The 18,038-nt window shown below is 45.0% G+C and overlaps 1 protein-coding gene across 1 annotated transcript; it reads right to left on the minus strand.

Annotated features, from left to right (window-relative positions):
- Window positions 1–508: 508 nt before the first annotated feature.
- On the minus strand, window positions 509–17,817 carry LOC307129469 (high-affinity choline transporter 1; the record flags this gene model as incomplete). Its single annotated transcript, XM_079821909.1, has 8 exons — window positions 509–1,147; window positions 7,777–7,994; window positions 8,355–8,508; window positions 8,743–8,886; window positions 13,135–13,283; window positions 13,352–13,507; window positions 16,249–16,362; window positions 17,634–17,817. The coding sequence occupies 8 exons, from the start codon at window positions 17,815–17,817 to the stop codon at window positions 509–511; spliced, it is 1,758 nt and encodes a 585-aa protein (XP_079678035.1).
- Window positions 17,818–18,038: the final 221 nt, after the last annotated feature.

The following is an 18,038-nucleotide window of genomic DNA, read 5'->3' on the forward strand; positions in this document are numbered from 1 at the left end:
CAAAAGTTTACGTGATAAAGTTTTAAATATGGATATTTTTCTTACACAAACGCATCGATTCGCTTCAGAAGGCCTTTATTAACACCCCAGAGCCGCTCGGAGCAGTTATATGACGGACAGATGCAGTTTTAATGGACTTCAAAAACAGAGCAACTATGAATCAAATGCTTGGATTAGCCTGGACTTCTGTAATATAACTCAGATTTTATTAGTCTGAAAGAAGAATGTCATACACACCTCGGATGACTTGAGGGAGAGTAAATTATGGGCTATTTTGGGTGAACTATCCCTTTAAAGACAGCTAATATAAAGCAGGAGGTCATGATGACTTCTGTTCTATCCTCTTTGGAGCTTGACAGCCACCGTTTGCTTTCACTGTATGCCAACACGAGACATGAGGGCGAGTAACCATGAGCCATTTCCTCAAAACAAGACGACATACAGGCACATAATGATCAATGCAGTACTTGATTCGTCACAGTTCTCCTCTGATTGGTCCTCAGCAGTCTCAGTGCTGGTGCTGATCGTTGGCGTCCTCGTCCCTCAGGGCGTCCGTGTTTATGAAGGTTCCCGCTAGAGAGCCCCCGTGCCTCGGCTTCACCGCGGCCAGCTCCGACAGAACGATGTTATCGTGCGTGACGAGCGTCGTCTTGTCCATCGTTTCCTTGCTGTGTTTGGAAACTACCGCGTCCAGGAAGTCATACTTGGGCGAGAGAGTCCCACTTTCGAACAGGTATTTGGCCAGATAGGAGAAGGCGGCGTTGCTCAGAAGCGAAGCGAGCATGGAGATGGTCTTGTAGGGGAACCTCTGCTCCACGTAGCGCTCCACCTCCTGCGTCAGGCGGTGCTGCTTCTCCCGCGGCCGCCAGCCGGGATAGTAGATGAACGGAGGCAGGCGGAGGTACGGCTCCCCTCCGCCCACCCGCAGCAGCAGGCCGAAGACGTACCCGGCCACCGAGCCGTAGGTGTTGGTGCCCTTGACGAACAGCACGCAGAGCAGCTGTGGGAAGATGATGACGTACACCAGGTCCGAGCTCAGGTACCACAGGCCGTACACAGAGCCCGTCAGCAGGGCCATGGCGGTGGCCAGCGCTCCGAACACGAAGATGGTGATCCTCATCACCCACACGATCTCTCCGTCCGACGCCTGCCGGAGACACGCAAACACAAGACATGGAGTCACCGCGGACCCGAGACATTATTCTGAAGAAGAAAGGCTGATTCATGTGAAGTATTTGAAGATCCAGTGCCCGGTTGTTAAAGCACCTTAAGTGTAATTTTCCCTTAAGTTCGCCCTTATGTTTCCCTTAAACCTAAGGGTGTTGCAGAAAAAAACCCTTAAGTGTTACTTTAAGGGAAACGTCATAAACACTTAGAATTCCCCTTAAATGCAGTTTTTTCACTCAAGTAATCCCTTAAAAAGCGTTAAGTGTTGCATAAAACCCCTTAATGGTCATTTCCCTAAGTATAACTTAAGATTTGGAAATCGTAACCTTAAGAGTAACGCGGACAAAAATAAGACAACATGGCTGAACCAGCTGAAGATCATTATGTGCCAAGAAGAGTTTTTAGGGATAGGGAGAACCCTTTGGACCATCTTAGCAATGGTAATTGGTACCATTGGTAGCATAACGCTTCGAAGCTTCATGAGGCCGTGTTTTGAAATCCGTCATCACTATATAAGTCGTTATTGAGGTTTTTTTTGCGCACAAAAACTATTCTCGCCACTTTATAAAGTTATTGTAGAACCTGCACTGTAGTGAGATGGATTGTAATGACGTCTTTAGTACCTTTTAAGGGTCTTGAGAGTGTAAAGTGCATTGTGCCAATGGAGGCCTTTCAGAGCCATCGGATTTCAGCTAAAATATCTTCATTTGTGTTCCGAAGATGAACGGAGGTCTGACGGGTGTCGAACGACATAAGTAAGAGTAATTAATGACAGAATTTTCATTTTTGGGTGAACTAACCCTTTAAGTTCATACTTGAGGGAAAAACTTAAGGTGCTTTATGCAACCGGGCACAGGTCTTTTTCTGAAGCACGAGCTGTAAAGCCCCCGCCCTCTTCTAGAAAGGGGGCGGGGAGCAGCAGCTCATTTGCATTTAAAGGTACACACAAAACTGCATGTTTTTCTCACACCCAAATAGGGGCAGATTGGACATGTTATAATAAATGATCTGTGGGGTATTTTGAGATGAAACTTCACGGACTCTTTCTGTGTATGCCTGAGACTCATATTGCATTTAGTAAAAAGGGGTATAATAGATCGCCTTTAAACAAAGACTGAAAGAGTTGTTGAAGCTTAGTCATGGTGATGTTGAGGTCATGTGACCGTGGTGTAGTTCGTTTATAGCTTCTGAGTTCTGACGATTGTATTTACGCTCATAAAAGTTGTGAACAATACATTTGTTTCTAGAAGACTGATATGTTTATTTTACAGTACATGTACTTCCAGTGTACTCATCTGAGAAAGTACTGGTAATATAAGGTTAGGATCAGGTTCAGGGTCAGTAGCTATTTATAACAGTTATTGTTATAGCTATAATAAGGACCTAGTACGCACATGGGGAACAGGACTGTAAAATAAAGTGCTACCATATAAAGTCCTTATCTCACATCATTTTAATGGTTTATTTTCTTTAGCAAACACACACTGAGTAACGCACTAAAGATGCAGCCTTACCTCTGATCCAGACAGGCAAACGCAACAAACGCCTTTTATACAGACCTGGACTGCATCTCAATCAGTTCCCTAGTTCAGGCACTGATCAGGGAGTCAGCCCATTGACTTATGTCCTGATCAGTGCCCTGACTACTGAACTAGGGAGCTGATTGAGATGCAGTCCAGGTCTGTATAAAAGGCGTTTGTTGCGTTTGCCTGTCTGGATCAGAGGTAAGGCTGCATCTTTAGTGCGTTACTCAGTGTGTGTTTGCAATAAAATACGTCAACACATTGCAGGGTCACTCGACACTTCAGTTTCTAATAATAATATTCATACAAAATACATTGTGTTTTATATTACTCTCATGGTGCGTTCACACTGGACGCGAATGAAGTGATTTGCACGAGTGATTTACATGTTAAGTCAATGCAAAGACGCGAATAGACATATTCTGCGGTGCGATTCGCGCGAATGAGGCGGAGCGAATGACGCGATTCACACGAATGACACGGTGCAAATTGAGCGTTTGACGCGTGTTCGCCCAAGTTGAAAAATCTGAACTTTGGCGGATATTCGTGCCACGTTAACCAATCAGGAGCTTGCTCTAGTAGTGACAACAATGAGGAGAAAATCTGGTTTATATTAATCATATATTAATATCTGGTTCAGACAATATGATTGTCACTCTGATAACATTAAATGACATGAAACACAACACAGTCTCTTTTTGTTAAATGCAAGTTTATGTTTGATCAATAATACAAAAGTATAAGTAAAAGGTATAATAAGCTACACATTAAATAAAGCAAACAATTCAGTCAGACATTCAAAGTCAGTGCTAGTCGGCAACAACTGTAATGTAAAGTTAAATAGCCTAAAAATAAACAAGTTATGTAACTTCTCTTTGCCCTCAGCCTAAACGATTTGCCAGGGAACAAATTATAGATCCATGAGAGCAAAGATCAGCCATTAGATCAACACAAGACAAATTATAGCTGGAGACGCCACAGAGACATCAGAGCCAGCGGCAGAAGGACTGGCTGAGGAAAGGCTGATCTCACTGGAGCTCACAACTCCACACTCACCAGATCACATGATCAACTCCACACACACCAGATCACATGTTCAACTCCACACACACCAGATCACATGATCAACTCCACACACACCAGATCACATGTTCAACTCCACACACACCAGATCACATGATCAACTCCACACACACCAGATCACATGATCAACTCCACACACACCAGATCACATGATCAACTCCACACACACCAGATCACATGTTCAGCTCCACACACACCAGATCACATGATCAACTCCACACACACCAGATCACATGATCAACTCCACACACACCAGATCACATGATCAACTCCACACTCACCAGATCACATGATCAACTCCACACACACCAGATCACACGATCAACTCCACACTCACCAGATCACATGATCAACTCCACACACACCAGATCACATGATCAACTCCACACACACCTGATCAACTCCACACACACCAGATCACATGATCAACTCCACACACACCAGATCACATGATCAACTCCACACTCACCAGATCACATGATCAACTCCACACTCTCCACACTCACCAGATCACATGATCAACTCCACACACACCAGATCACATGTTCAACTCCACACACACCAGATCACATGATCAACTCCACACACACCAGATCACATGTTCAACTCCACACACACCAGATCACATGATCAACTCCACACACACCAGATCACATGATCAACTCCACACACACCAGATCACATGATCAACTCCACACACACCAGATCACATGTTCAACTCCACACACACCAGATCACATGTTCAGCTCCACACACACCAGATCACATGATCAACTCCACACACACCAGATCACATGTCCAACTCCACACACACCAGATCACATGATCAACTCCACACTCACCAGATCACATGATCAACTCCACACACACCAGATCACATGATCAACTCCACACACACCAGATCACATGTTCAACTCCACACTCACCAGATCACATGTTCAACTCCACACACACCAGATCACATGATCAACTCCACACACACCAGATCACATGTTCAACTCCACACACACCAGATCACATGATCAACTCCACACACTCCAGATCACATGTCCAACTCCACACACACCAGATCACATGTTCAGCTCCACACACACCAGATCACATGTTAAACTCCACACACACCAGATCACATGTTCAACTCCACACACACACCAGATCACATGATCAACTCCACACACACCAGATCACATGTTCAACTCCACACACACCATATCACATGTTCAGCTCCACACACACCAGATCACATGTTCAGCTCCACACACACCAGATCACATGTTCAACTCCACACTCACCAGATCACATGTTCAACTCCATACATACCAGACCACATGTTCAACTCCACACACACACCAGATCACATGTTCAGCTCCACACACACACACACACCAGATCACATGTTCAGCTCCACACACACCAGATCACATGTTCAACTCCAGACACACCAGATCACATGTTCAACTCCACACACTCCAGATCACATGTTCAACTCCACACACACCAGATCACATGTTCAGCTCCACACACACCAGATCACATGTTCAACTGCACACACACCAGATCACATGTTCAACTCCACACACACCAGATCACATGTTCAACTCCACACACACCAGATCACATGTTCAACTCCACACACACCAGATCACATGTTCAACTCCACACACACCAGATCACATGTTCAACTCCACACACTCCAGATCACATGTTCAACTCCACACATACCAGATCACATGTTCAGCTCCACACACACCAGATCACATGTTCAGCTCCACACACTCCAGATCACATGTTCAACTCCACACACACCAGATCACATGTTCAGCTCCACACACACCAGATCACATGTTCAGCTCCACACACACCAGATCACATGTTCAGCTCCACACACTCCAGATCACATGTTCAACTCCACACACACCAGATCACATGTTCAACTCCAGACACACCAGATCACATGTTCAACTCCACACACTCCAGATCACATGTTCAACTCCACACACACCAGATCACATGTTCAGCTCCACACACACCAGATCACATGTTCAACTGCACACACACCAGATCACATGTTCAACTCCACACACACCAGATCACATGTTCAACTCCACACACACCAGATCACATGTTCAACTCCACACACACCAGATCACGTGTTCAACTCCACACACACCAGATCACGTGTTCAACTCCACACATACCAGATCACATGTTCAACTCCACACACACCAGATCACATGATCAGCTCCACACACACCAGATCACATGTTCAACTCCACACACACCAGATTACATGATCAAGTCCACACACCAGATCACATGATCAATTCCACACACACCAGATCACATGATCAACTCCACACACACCAGATCACATGATCAACTCCACACACACCAGATCACATGATCAGCTCCACACACACCAGATCACATGTTCAGCTCCACACACACCAGATCACATGATCAACTCCACACACACCAGATCACATGATCAACTCCACACACACAAGATCACATGTTCAACTCCACACACACCAGATCACATGTTCAGCTCCACACACACCAGATCACATGTTCAACTCCACACACACCAGATCACATGTTCAACTCCACACACACCAGATCACATGTTCAACTCCACACATACCAGATCACATGTTCAACTCCACACACATACCAGATCACATGTTCAACTCCACACACACCAGATCACATGTTCAACTCCACACACACCAGATCACATGTTCAACTCCACACACACCAGATCACATGTTCAGCTCCACACACACCAGATCACATGTTCAGCTCCACACACACCAGATCACATGTTCAACTCCACACACACCAGATCACATGTTCAACTCCACACACACCAGATCACATGTTCAACTCCACACACCCCAGATCACATGTTCAACTCCACACACACCAGATCACATGTTCGGCTCCACACACACACCAGATCACATGTTCGGCTCCACACACACCAGATCACATGTTCGGCTCCACACACACCAGATCACATGTTCAGCTCCACACACACCAGATCACATGTTCAACTCCACACACACCAGATCACATGTTCAGCTCCACACACACCAGATCACATGTTCAGCTCCACACACACCAGATCACATGATCAACTCCACACACACCAGATCACATGATCAACTCCACACACACCAGATCACATGTTCAACTCCACACACATACCAGATCACATGATCAACTCCACACACACCAGATCACATGTTCAACTCCACACACACACCAGATCACATGGTCAACTCCACACACACCAGATCACATGTTCAACTCCTCACACACCAGATCACATGTTCAACTCCACACACACCAGATCACATGTTCAACTCCACACACACCAGATCACATGTTCAGCTCCACACACACCAGATCACATGTTCAGCTCCACACACACCAGATCACATGATCAACTCCACACACACCAGATCACATGATCAACTCCACACACACCAGATCACATGTTCAACTCCACACACATACCAGATCACATGATCAACTCCACACACACCAGATCACATGTTCAACTCCACACACACACCAGATCACATGGTCAACTCCACACACACCAGATCACATGTTCAACTCCACACACACCAGATCACATGTTCAGAGAGAAGCTCTCTTTAGAAACCACAGATATGAGCTTTAAACAACTACATTATCGCCTGAAAAACTCTTAAAACTACGTTTTGTCACACATTAACAGTAGATTTTAACAAAAAGACGTGTAAACACAGCCCATGTCAGCCATTTCTCAACGAGACGAGCCTCTGGCAGAAGCCCCGCCCATGAGGCGAACTCACGTCTGTTGTTAAGTGAATGTCACGCGCGAATGAAGCGAGTAAACTCAAAATGTTCAAGCGTCCAACTTCGCGTGAATTATTTGCGTCATTCGCGTCTGGTGTGAACGCTACATTACAGTACGTGCATACGACTGAATAAGACCGGTATGAGAACTTACTGACTGGCGGAAAGCGAGCTGGTAAATATTCCGTGCGAACATGGAGCTGGCGGAGAGGATGGAGGAGTCGGCCGATGACATGACGGCAGCGGAGACGGCTCCCAGACCGAAGAAAGAGACGGAAGACGGGCAGAGGTGCTGGAGCACGATGGGCAGGATCATGTCCGACTCGTCCTTCTCCACCGGAGGAACCGGGCCGTACGACGTCTGGTTCCAGTCTGAGGCCGCACACACACACACACACACACACACACACACACACACACACACACACACACACACACACACACACACACACACACACACACACACACACACACACACACACACACACACACACACACACTTATAAGCTTTAATTATATACTACTGAATGCAATACAATCTATAATAGGAAATAAACATTTATCTGTAATGTAATAACTGGTTTGTGATGTGTTTTGTGTATCAGTAAACATCTGCTGATTAACTGAGGCTCTGCGATCAACAACATTAATGAAGTCCCTGTAGATTGAGGGAACATCTGGAATCAGCCGCGCGTCAATCCCCTGATCTCAGAGCTTCTCTCTCTCCTCTACCTGTGGAGGCTCCGATGGCTCCGATCAGGACGGAAGGGACGGCCATGACGAGACAGCCGAAAGCAGCCAGGAACGACAGGACTTGAGCATAGCTAGCCGAGGAGGCTGAGAGAACCCGCTGGAAATACACCTGCCACGGGATCCCGCCCAGCATCTGCACACACACACACACACACACACACACACACACACACACACACACACACACACACTGAAACAGCAGCAGGATGGGGTCCTCAATCAGCGGGGAACAGTTCTGGAAACGTATTATCCAAGAACGAGAATGACAAAACACAAGAAGATGCAAGTGATTGTGTAGCAAATCCTACAGTAAAACACAGCTCTTTCTAAAGATATCACTGAGAGCCATATCTGAGCGCAGACTTACGAGCAGGAAGAAGTTATCGGCCCATATCCAGCCGTCGGACGGGTCGATCTCGCCCAGCCACGGAGGCTGAAACACTGCGGAGACGGCGGTCACTCCGATGTCGGACACAGCCGGATTGGACAGAGCGAACGGCACACTGATCCACTGGAGAAACACACACACACACAGTGTATGATAATCTCAATCATCATCTCTCTGACAAAACTGACAAAACCCATCAATACTATGACAGATTACAGATGGAGCGGCAGACCCACCACGCGCTCAGCTCCTGCATACTTTGACTCGATTCTACGTCGTCACACCCCCACCAGAAGCCTTCGTTCAGCTAAGGAGCGAAGGCTTGTGGTACCATCACAGAGAGGCAAAAAATCCCTTTCCAGAACATTTTCATTCAACGTTCCCAGCTGGTGGAATGATCTGCCCACCGCCATCCGAAATGCGGATTCATTGACAACATTCAAAAGTCAACTAAAAACTCATCTCTTCCGTGAGCACTTAACCTCCTAAAAAAAAAAAAAAAAAAAAAAAAAAAAAAAAAAACTTTCCTTTCCTCTTTTCCTCCTCTCTCCCGCCCTACTCTAGCCTGTGCTACACTGAGAAATGTACACGGACCAAGTATTTCAGGCACTTGTTGCGCTCACTCGACTCTTCACGACCAATCGCTTATTGTACCCCCAAGTTGTAAGTCGCTTTGGATAAAAGCGTCTGCTAAATGAATAAATGTAAATGTAAATGTAAATGCCATGAAAGCAGGATCCAGACAAAAACACAGAGAACCTGACATACTTGTGACAGTTTGTGTTTGGAGTGAGCGAGTGTTTGGTTATTAATAATAAGTTTAATTTATATAGCGCCTTTCCCAAGCTCAAGGACGCTTCACAATAACAGTAAATAACAAGCAGTTTACACATAGATGGACAGTGGACATTTGCCCAGTCCAAGTAATGAGCGATTGCAGTTGCAAATCGCACTACATTTGCAATACAACATGAAAAACAAAGGCAACAAACATTAATTACAGACAGCATGGTAGGCAGTTAGAGTAAAGATGCAACAGATTATTGGTAGTGAGTTAACATTGTGACTGTTATGTCAAGTTAAAATTGTCATGACTGATAATACTGATTAAACAAATGTGTTTTGAGTTTACATTTAAATTAATTTAACGTGGTTGTTGTCCTGAGAGCCAGGGGGAGAGAGTTCCATAGCTTAGGGGCTGTAACAAAGAAAGACCTGCCACCCATAGATGATAAGTGAAATCTCCGCTCACAGAGGAGTTCACAGCCAGAAGATCGGAGAGTTCGAGGGGGAATATAAGGAGAAAGTAATTCAGAGAGATAGGCTGGAGCAAGACCATTGAGTGACTTAAAAGTAAGCAGAAGAATTTTGTAAGTGATACGGGATAACACGGGTAGCCAGTGCAGTTTGAACAGAATTGGAGTGATATGGGCAGTTTTTTTAGTGTAAGTTAGTAGTCTTGCGGCAGAGTTTTGGATATATTGCAAACGTGAGATAGAGTGTGCTGGTAGTCCAGAAAAAAGAACATTACAGTAGTCGAGGCGAGATGTGATGAACGCGTGGACTAGTGCTTCAGCGTCTTTTGGGCTGACATAGGGGCGGAGTTTGGCAATACGACGCAGATGAAAAAAGGACGCTTTACAAAGTTGACTAATGTAAGCGTCGAACGTCAGTGAAGGATCAAGAATGATACCCAAATTTTAGACAGTGGCAGATGGAATTATTGATGTAGCTTCAAGGTCAAGTCTGGGAATATCACTTACATTCTTTGTTAGAGATGGAGGGCCAATGATTAATATTTCTGTTTTAGTCAGATTCAGACTGAGAAAATTGGAGTTGAGCTGATCTGACTGTCGAGCTTAAGGAAAGAATCAATTTTAACCCCTAGGTTTGTGATGGTTGGCTTGATCTGTTTGGTCAATGCACCCAATTCAACAGAAGGGGTCCCAGTGGTACCACCGAAAACCATCCCCTCTGTCTTATTTGCATTAAAACTTAAAAAATTAAGAGACATCCAGGCCTTTATGTCATCAAGACACTCGAGTAGCGTTCTGACAGTGTCATTCTTTTTAAGAGGGATATAAATCTGGGTATCGTCCGCGTAACAGTGGAATGATATGCCATGCTTCCTAATTATAGAGCCAAGCGGGAGCAGATAAAGAGAGAAGAGAAGAGGGCCTAAAACTGAACCCTGTGGGACCCCACAAGAGAGAGGAGCAGAGGAGGTTTGGAGATAGGCCTAAAATTGCTGAGATCTGCAGGATCCAGACCAGGTTTTGCACTACTGCGTGTTTAAAATTTTCAGGGACCACACCTGAGGACAGACTACTATTAACAACTGCAAGAACAGATGGCCCTACAGTGGGGAAAACCTCCTTAAAAAGTCTAGGAGGCACAGAATCATGTGGTGAGCCTGATGGCTTCAAATGACCAACAGTCTCCTGTAACACAGACAGAGTCACAGGCTCAAACTTGTAAAATACAGCAGAGCAGAGGACAGAGACTGAGGGGTTATAAGCAGAAGGCGAGATAAGTGCCCTAGTAAAAGTGACCTTATCAATAAAAAAGTGAAGAAAGTTTTCACAGACAGCAGAGGAGGTATCGATACAGAAGGATTGCAGGGGATTTAAAACAGAGTCAATAGTTTTAAACAAGACATGTGGCTTGTTACAGTTTGACAGAACAATATCAGATACATGTTTTCTTTTAGCATCTTTCACAGTTGTCTGATAATGACGCCAGAAGTCTCTTAGCATTTGAAACGATACTTGCAGTTTGTCCTTCTTCCATTTGCGCTCAGCTCTACAGCACTCGCGTCTGAAAACACGAGCCGTGTCATTCAGCCAGGGTTCAGATTTAGTTTTAGGCAGCCTGTTTTTCAAAGGAGCCACAAGTGGAGTGCAACCATGAGCTAAGCTCATTTGAATCATTACACATAGACTCCGGTATGGCACAGTTCTGACTGAAGACGGACGATAGAATAGTCACAATAGAATATAGATAGCATATCAAATGTTGAAAGTGAGATATTTTGAAATGTCATGCCAAATATTGGCTCATTTTGGATTTCATGAGAGATACACATTCCAAAAAAGTTGGGACAGGTAGCAATAAGAGGCCGGAAAAGTTAAATGTACATATAAGGAAGAGCTGAAGGACCAATTTGCAACTTATTAGGTCAATTGGCAACATGATTGGGTATAAAAAGAGCCTCTCAGAATGACAGTGTCTCTCAGAAGTCAAGATGGCCAGAGGATCACCAATTCCCCCAATGCTGCGGTGAAAAATAGTGGAGCAATATCAGAAAGGAGTTTCTCAGAGAAAAATTGCAAAGAGTTAAAGTTGAAGTTATCATCATCTACAGTGCATAATATCATCCAAAGATTCAGAGAATTTGGAACAATCTCTGTGCGTAAGGGTCAAGGCCGGAGAACCATACTGGATACCCGTGATCTCCGGGCCCTTAGAAGGCACTGCATCACATACAGGAGCTACTGTAATGGAAATCACAACATGGGCTCAGGAATACTTCCAGAAAACCGTCGGGGAACACAATCCACCATGCCATTCGCCGTTGCGGGCTAAAACGCTATAGGTCAAAAAAGAAGCCATATCTAAACATGATCCAGAAGCGCAGGCGTTTTCTCTGGGCCAAGCTCATTTAAAATGGACTGTGGCAAAGTGGAAAACTGTTCTGTGGTCAGACGAATCAAAATTTGAAGTTCTTTTTGGAAAACTGGGACACCATGTCATCCGGAATAAAGAGGACAAGGACAACCCAAGTTGTTATCAGCGCTCGGTTCAGAAGCCTGCATCTCTGATGGTATGGGGTTGCATGAGTGTGTGTGGCATGGGCAGCTTACACATCTGGAAAGGCACCATCAATGCTGAAAGGTCTATCCAACTTCTAGAACAACATATGCTCCCATCCAGACGTCGTCTCTTTCAGGGAAGACCTTGCATTTTCCAACATGACAATGCCAGACCACATACTGCATCAATTACAACATCATGGGAGTGTAGAAGAAGGATCTGGGTACTGGAATGGCCTGCCTGCAGTCCAGATCTTTCACCCATAGAAAACATTTGGTACATCATAAAGAGGAAGATGCGACAAAGAAGACCTAAGACAGTTAAACAACTCGAAGCCTGTATTAGACAAGAACGGGACAACATTCCTATTCCTAAACTTGAGCAACTTGTCTCCTCAGTCCCCAGATGTTTGCAGACTGTTATAAAAAGAAGAGCGGATGCCACACAGTGGGAAACATGGCCTTGGCCCAACTTTTTTGAGATGCGTCGATGCCATGAAATTTAAAATCAACTTATAAATAAAATCTTTTCATGTTATTCATTCTGTCGGAAACTCACCAAACCCAGGAAGATGCAGAAGAGCTGGACGACATCAGTGTACGCCACAGAGTACAGGCCCCCGACCAGTGTGTAGAAGATTGCGATCAGGGCCGAGATCACCACAGACATGTTAATGTTGATGTCCACGATCACGCTGAGCGTCGCCCCTGAGCACAGGACAGAGGGTTTGATACAGAGAGGACTGAGGGAGCTTCACATGGTCATATGTGCTCACCCAGGGCTGACAGGATGGCCGCGGACCAGAACATCTCTCCCAGTAGAGCAGGGATGAAGAGCAGGCCGCCCATCCTCTTCCCGTACAGCTGCTGGAACGGGTCCAGCATGGTCACGTATCCTCGGGAGCGCATGGGCTTGGCGAAGAACAGCCCGCCTGCAGCGAGAGGAGCTCACGGTCAAGAAAAACTTTAAACACATTAAAAATTACATTGCACAAAACTTAAACTAACGTAATATGTTCTTAAAAGTTGTTTTTCTTGGTTTTATTACTCTGTATTTTGTGGTCTCTTACATTTTCAGCTCATATTTTACTCTTTTGTTCGGTTGTGCTGTTTTCCTCTTCGCTCTTCTTTCCATGTTCTGGGCTTGTTTTTCCAAATGTTGCAGTTGGAGTGTCATGTAAATTAGGGCAGGCTTAAGCGGCACCATTGGTCCACTAGTTCTAGATTGAAAGCTCCTCTTCTAGCCAATCAATGGAAGAGGGGAGATGACATCACTCCACTGTGACTCATGGCTATTCCCTACTGATGCTCACTAGACAATTGACAAACTGGGGTAAAATCTTTATTCTGTGCCTGCAACTTGAACGGTCACCAGTATATATACGTGTACCTGGCGATCCGTTATCATTAAATTCACCATCCTAACGACGAGCTGTCACAGCTGTGCTTTTCTGACGCTCCATCATGGTTATATTCAGCAGTCAGTCATCTTTAATGTGCCTACCCCTGGACCTGACACCGCGAGACGCAGCTGCCACTGTACCGGCGACCGGCCTCAACATCACTCATGTGTGCCTGCCTCGGTTACTAACTACACTTACATGGACACCTTTAGATTCAATCTGAATGAATTCATTCCGATTGATGAATCCGAAGGTAGTGTTTACATGAACGCTAAATAAAGATGACCGAGTTGATGTGCGTGTTGTATAACCTTTACACACCAGACTTGGAGGGTTTATCACTGCAGAAGAGCAATAAACATGGGAGAGGGGATAGGGAGAAAACTCTAACTCAGGTATTTCTTCTTTCTCAAGTTGCTGCTTGTGACATCAAATTACATCTGGATGGCACGCAGAAGAGATGTAGAATTAGTCAAGGTGGTTCAGTCTACTCACATCCTCCACTAAGCCTCTATCTTCTTAAGCTTGGTTGGGTTAAGACTGGCCAATGCCTGGGCTGTAGAACATCCAGCACTCTATATCTGCTCACCTCCCCTGCTTCTCCTCTTCTGTGGCCTCTTTTTTCTCTTTTATGTGGCTGTTAATTGTGCCCAGGATCCTGCCAATGATGCACCCTGTCAGAGGGGAACCAATGCTCATCTGTGTTGGAGCTATCCTTGGTCCTGAACATCACTGGATAACCCCGGCCTTGTGTCTGATGGAGCTCTCCATGGTCCTGTAGGAGACGCTGCTTCCTCTGCCCTCCACATACCCCCTTTTCCAGCTCAAAGCTCCTGCTTTGAACGCACATCCCAAAGCTGTCATGCTTCCTGGACATAGCATCTGCATTTGCATGAGAGTTCCCCGCCCAATGTTGTACCGTAAACTGGAAGTCCTGCAACTGAAGAAACCAGCGAGTGATTCGTGTCTTTTTCCCTTTGTTTTGAGACAACCATTTCAGCGGGGCATGATCAGTTACTAAGAATATTGTTTGACTCGGCAGGTAATATGTACATTTTTCAATCGCCCATTTGACAGCAAGACATTCTTTTTCGATTAAGTTGCTGCACCTTCATTTGTCGGCAGGTCTCTTTCATCACAGTGGACATGAATCACGAGCCTTGGTCCGTAAGGATCTCGTCTGCTATCCGCACTCAGCTGAACAGTTGGACCAGTTCTCTGGCCATGGCATATGCGGTGGCTGATCGGAGAGGTATCTCCTCTGGGAATCGGGTGGCATAGTCAAGGATGACTAGAATGTATCGGTGTTCCCGGTTGGACTTTGGCAAGGGTGCAATGCCCAGTGCAATCCTGCTGAAACGGGTCTCAATGATTGGCAGAGGAATAAGGGGATTTCGATATGTTGGAGCTATCCTTGGTCCTGAACATCACTGGATGACCCCGACCTTGTGTCTGATGGAGCTCTCCATGGTCCTGAACATCACTGGATAACCCCGACCTTGTGTCTGATGGAGCTCTCCATGGTCCTGCAGGAGACGCTGCTTCCTTCTGGCCGCCACAGTTTATATGTCACAAGCTTCTGATTGGATTTAATCTTTTGACGTGTGAATATTCAGAGTTTCCTGCTGCTGTTGACTCACTAACTTTAATCATAACTTAATGAGAGTGTGACAACCAGCAAATCCTCTCAGGATCCCTGGAATCAGTGTTACAGTACCTCAGACACATTGTTTGACCATTTCTGTAGCATAAACACCATCAAACCAAAAACTTCAGATTTTTTCAATGTTTCTCTATGGCACTGAAATCTAAAGATGTCCGAGTTCCACTCCCAGCGCAACTGATACTCAACTGCCATTGGAGGGGCTTACCAATAGGTCAATTAAACTGTTATCTTCCCCTGTACGAGTTCAGTATCAGTAGCCATGTGGAGTGATGTCATCTCCCCTCTTCCATTGATTGGCTAGAGGCGGAACTGTCAATCTAGAACTAGTGGACCAATGGTGACGCTTAAGCCCGCCCTAATTTACATGACACTCCAACTGCAACATTTGGAAAAACATGCGCAGAACGTGAAAGGAAGAGCGAAGAGAAAAACAGCACAAATGATTTATTACTTATTATTTTTGGATCCGTGACTGCAGTACATTAGGCGGGAATTTAATCCCATAACAAACCTCTCGTTTTGATTCCTAGAGGTACTGAAAGTGGTGATGCACTGCTTTAGATGCATGAATTATGATGGAGTGATCCGAGTAAAATCATCTCACCCACTACCAGACTGAGAGCGTATCCGAACGGAGCCTGAGCCCAAGCCAAGCCGGAGCCGGGCAGATACACCGACTCCGCCGTACCGTTGATGTAGCCGCCGCCAACCCATGTGGCTGCAGTCAGAGAGAGAGATATCAACACACACTCACACACACACACACACACACACACACACACACACACACACACACACACACACACACACACACACACACACACACACACACACACACACAAGTTTGTTTTTGTGAAATGTGAGGACATTCCATAGGCGTAATGGTTTTTATACCGTACAAACCGTATTTTCTATCCCCTTACACTGCCCCTAAACCTACCCATCACACACACACACACACACACACACACACACACACACACACACACACACACACACACACACACACACACACACACACACACACACACACACACACACACACACACACACACACACACACACACACACACTGCCCCTGCCCCTAAACCTAGCCCTCACAGGAGACTGTGCAGTTCACTTTCTGTGAAAAAAAACTTGTTCTGTGTGATTTATAAGCATTTTGAAAAGTGAGGACATGGGGAACGTCCTCATATTTCACCCTCTTTTTGTAATACCTATGTCATACCCATGTCATTATACTCATTTGTGTCCTGATATTTCACGAAAACATGCCCACACATACACACACACACACACACACACACACACACACACACACACACACACACACACACACACACACACACACACACACACACACACACACACACACACACACACACACACACACAAACACACACACTATATACATTCCTTGATTATTTCATTCATTTTTAATATCCCAATTAACCGAACAGATCCAGTGATTGACTTTCTTCAACACGTTTATTTCTAATTAGCATATTAAAGAGAAAGAGAGATCTCAGTAACACCTTCATAAAGCCTTTATATAATGCATGATCTCATGAATAACTATAACCACAGTTATAATACATTATAATACTCATCTATTTATCGTTACAGCTTTAGAACGTATAAAGCATTAAAGCAACCAATTTCACAATCTGCATATATTATGAACAGATATAATGCTTTATAATGTACATTATGAATATGATGCATAATACATAAAGGCTTCAAGTCTAACCATCATTTCTAAGAAAAATGAACCATTTAATAAGCATTTACATGTTTAATTTCGTATTCTTTTCGTCAAAACACTCATTCAGAAACGTCTTTATTACCAAACATCGTACATGATGTCATAAATACATAAATAAACGCGTTTATAATACATCCTTTCAGCAGTTTCTGTGTTATTGTGTAAATCTCTGGAGTAATGACCTCCAGTCGTTAGGGTTAGGGTTAAAGGTCAAGGGTCCTCACCGGTCATGGTGAATCCTCCCACGAACAGGCCGATGTCTCTCCCTCCGACCATGATGGACTCACTGCGGTCTGTTCCGGCTGCTATCCCAGAGTTCTTGTTCTTCCAGGCCGCCCAGATCCCCACAGCTAAGATCAGCAGGTAGAAGAGGACGATGGCCAGCAGTCCCTCCACGTGAAGGGCCATCACACACTCACTCCTGCACAGAGCAGCGCTCCGCTGGGTTTATGATGGCACACACACTTCCCAAAACATCCCAGATCCGGCTGATCCTCCACACACCATCATCAGTTTCACCATCATGATTAGAATATCTAATATTTGATGTTTTTACAAATTTCTACATTAAAGGAGCAAATACAAATCGCTAAAGACACAATAATTAACATGATAATAAATATTCAGAT

Source organism: Gobio gobio (assembly GCF_949357685.1).
Source record: "Gobio gobio genome assembly, chromosome: 7".
In the NCBI taxonomy this organism is placed as follows: Eukaryota; Metazoa; Chordata; class Actinopteri; order Cypriniformes; family Gobionidae; genus Gobio; species Gobio gobio.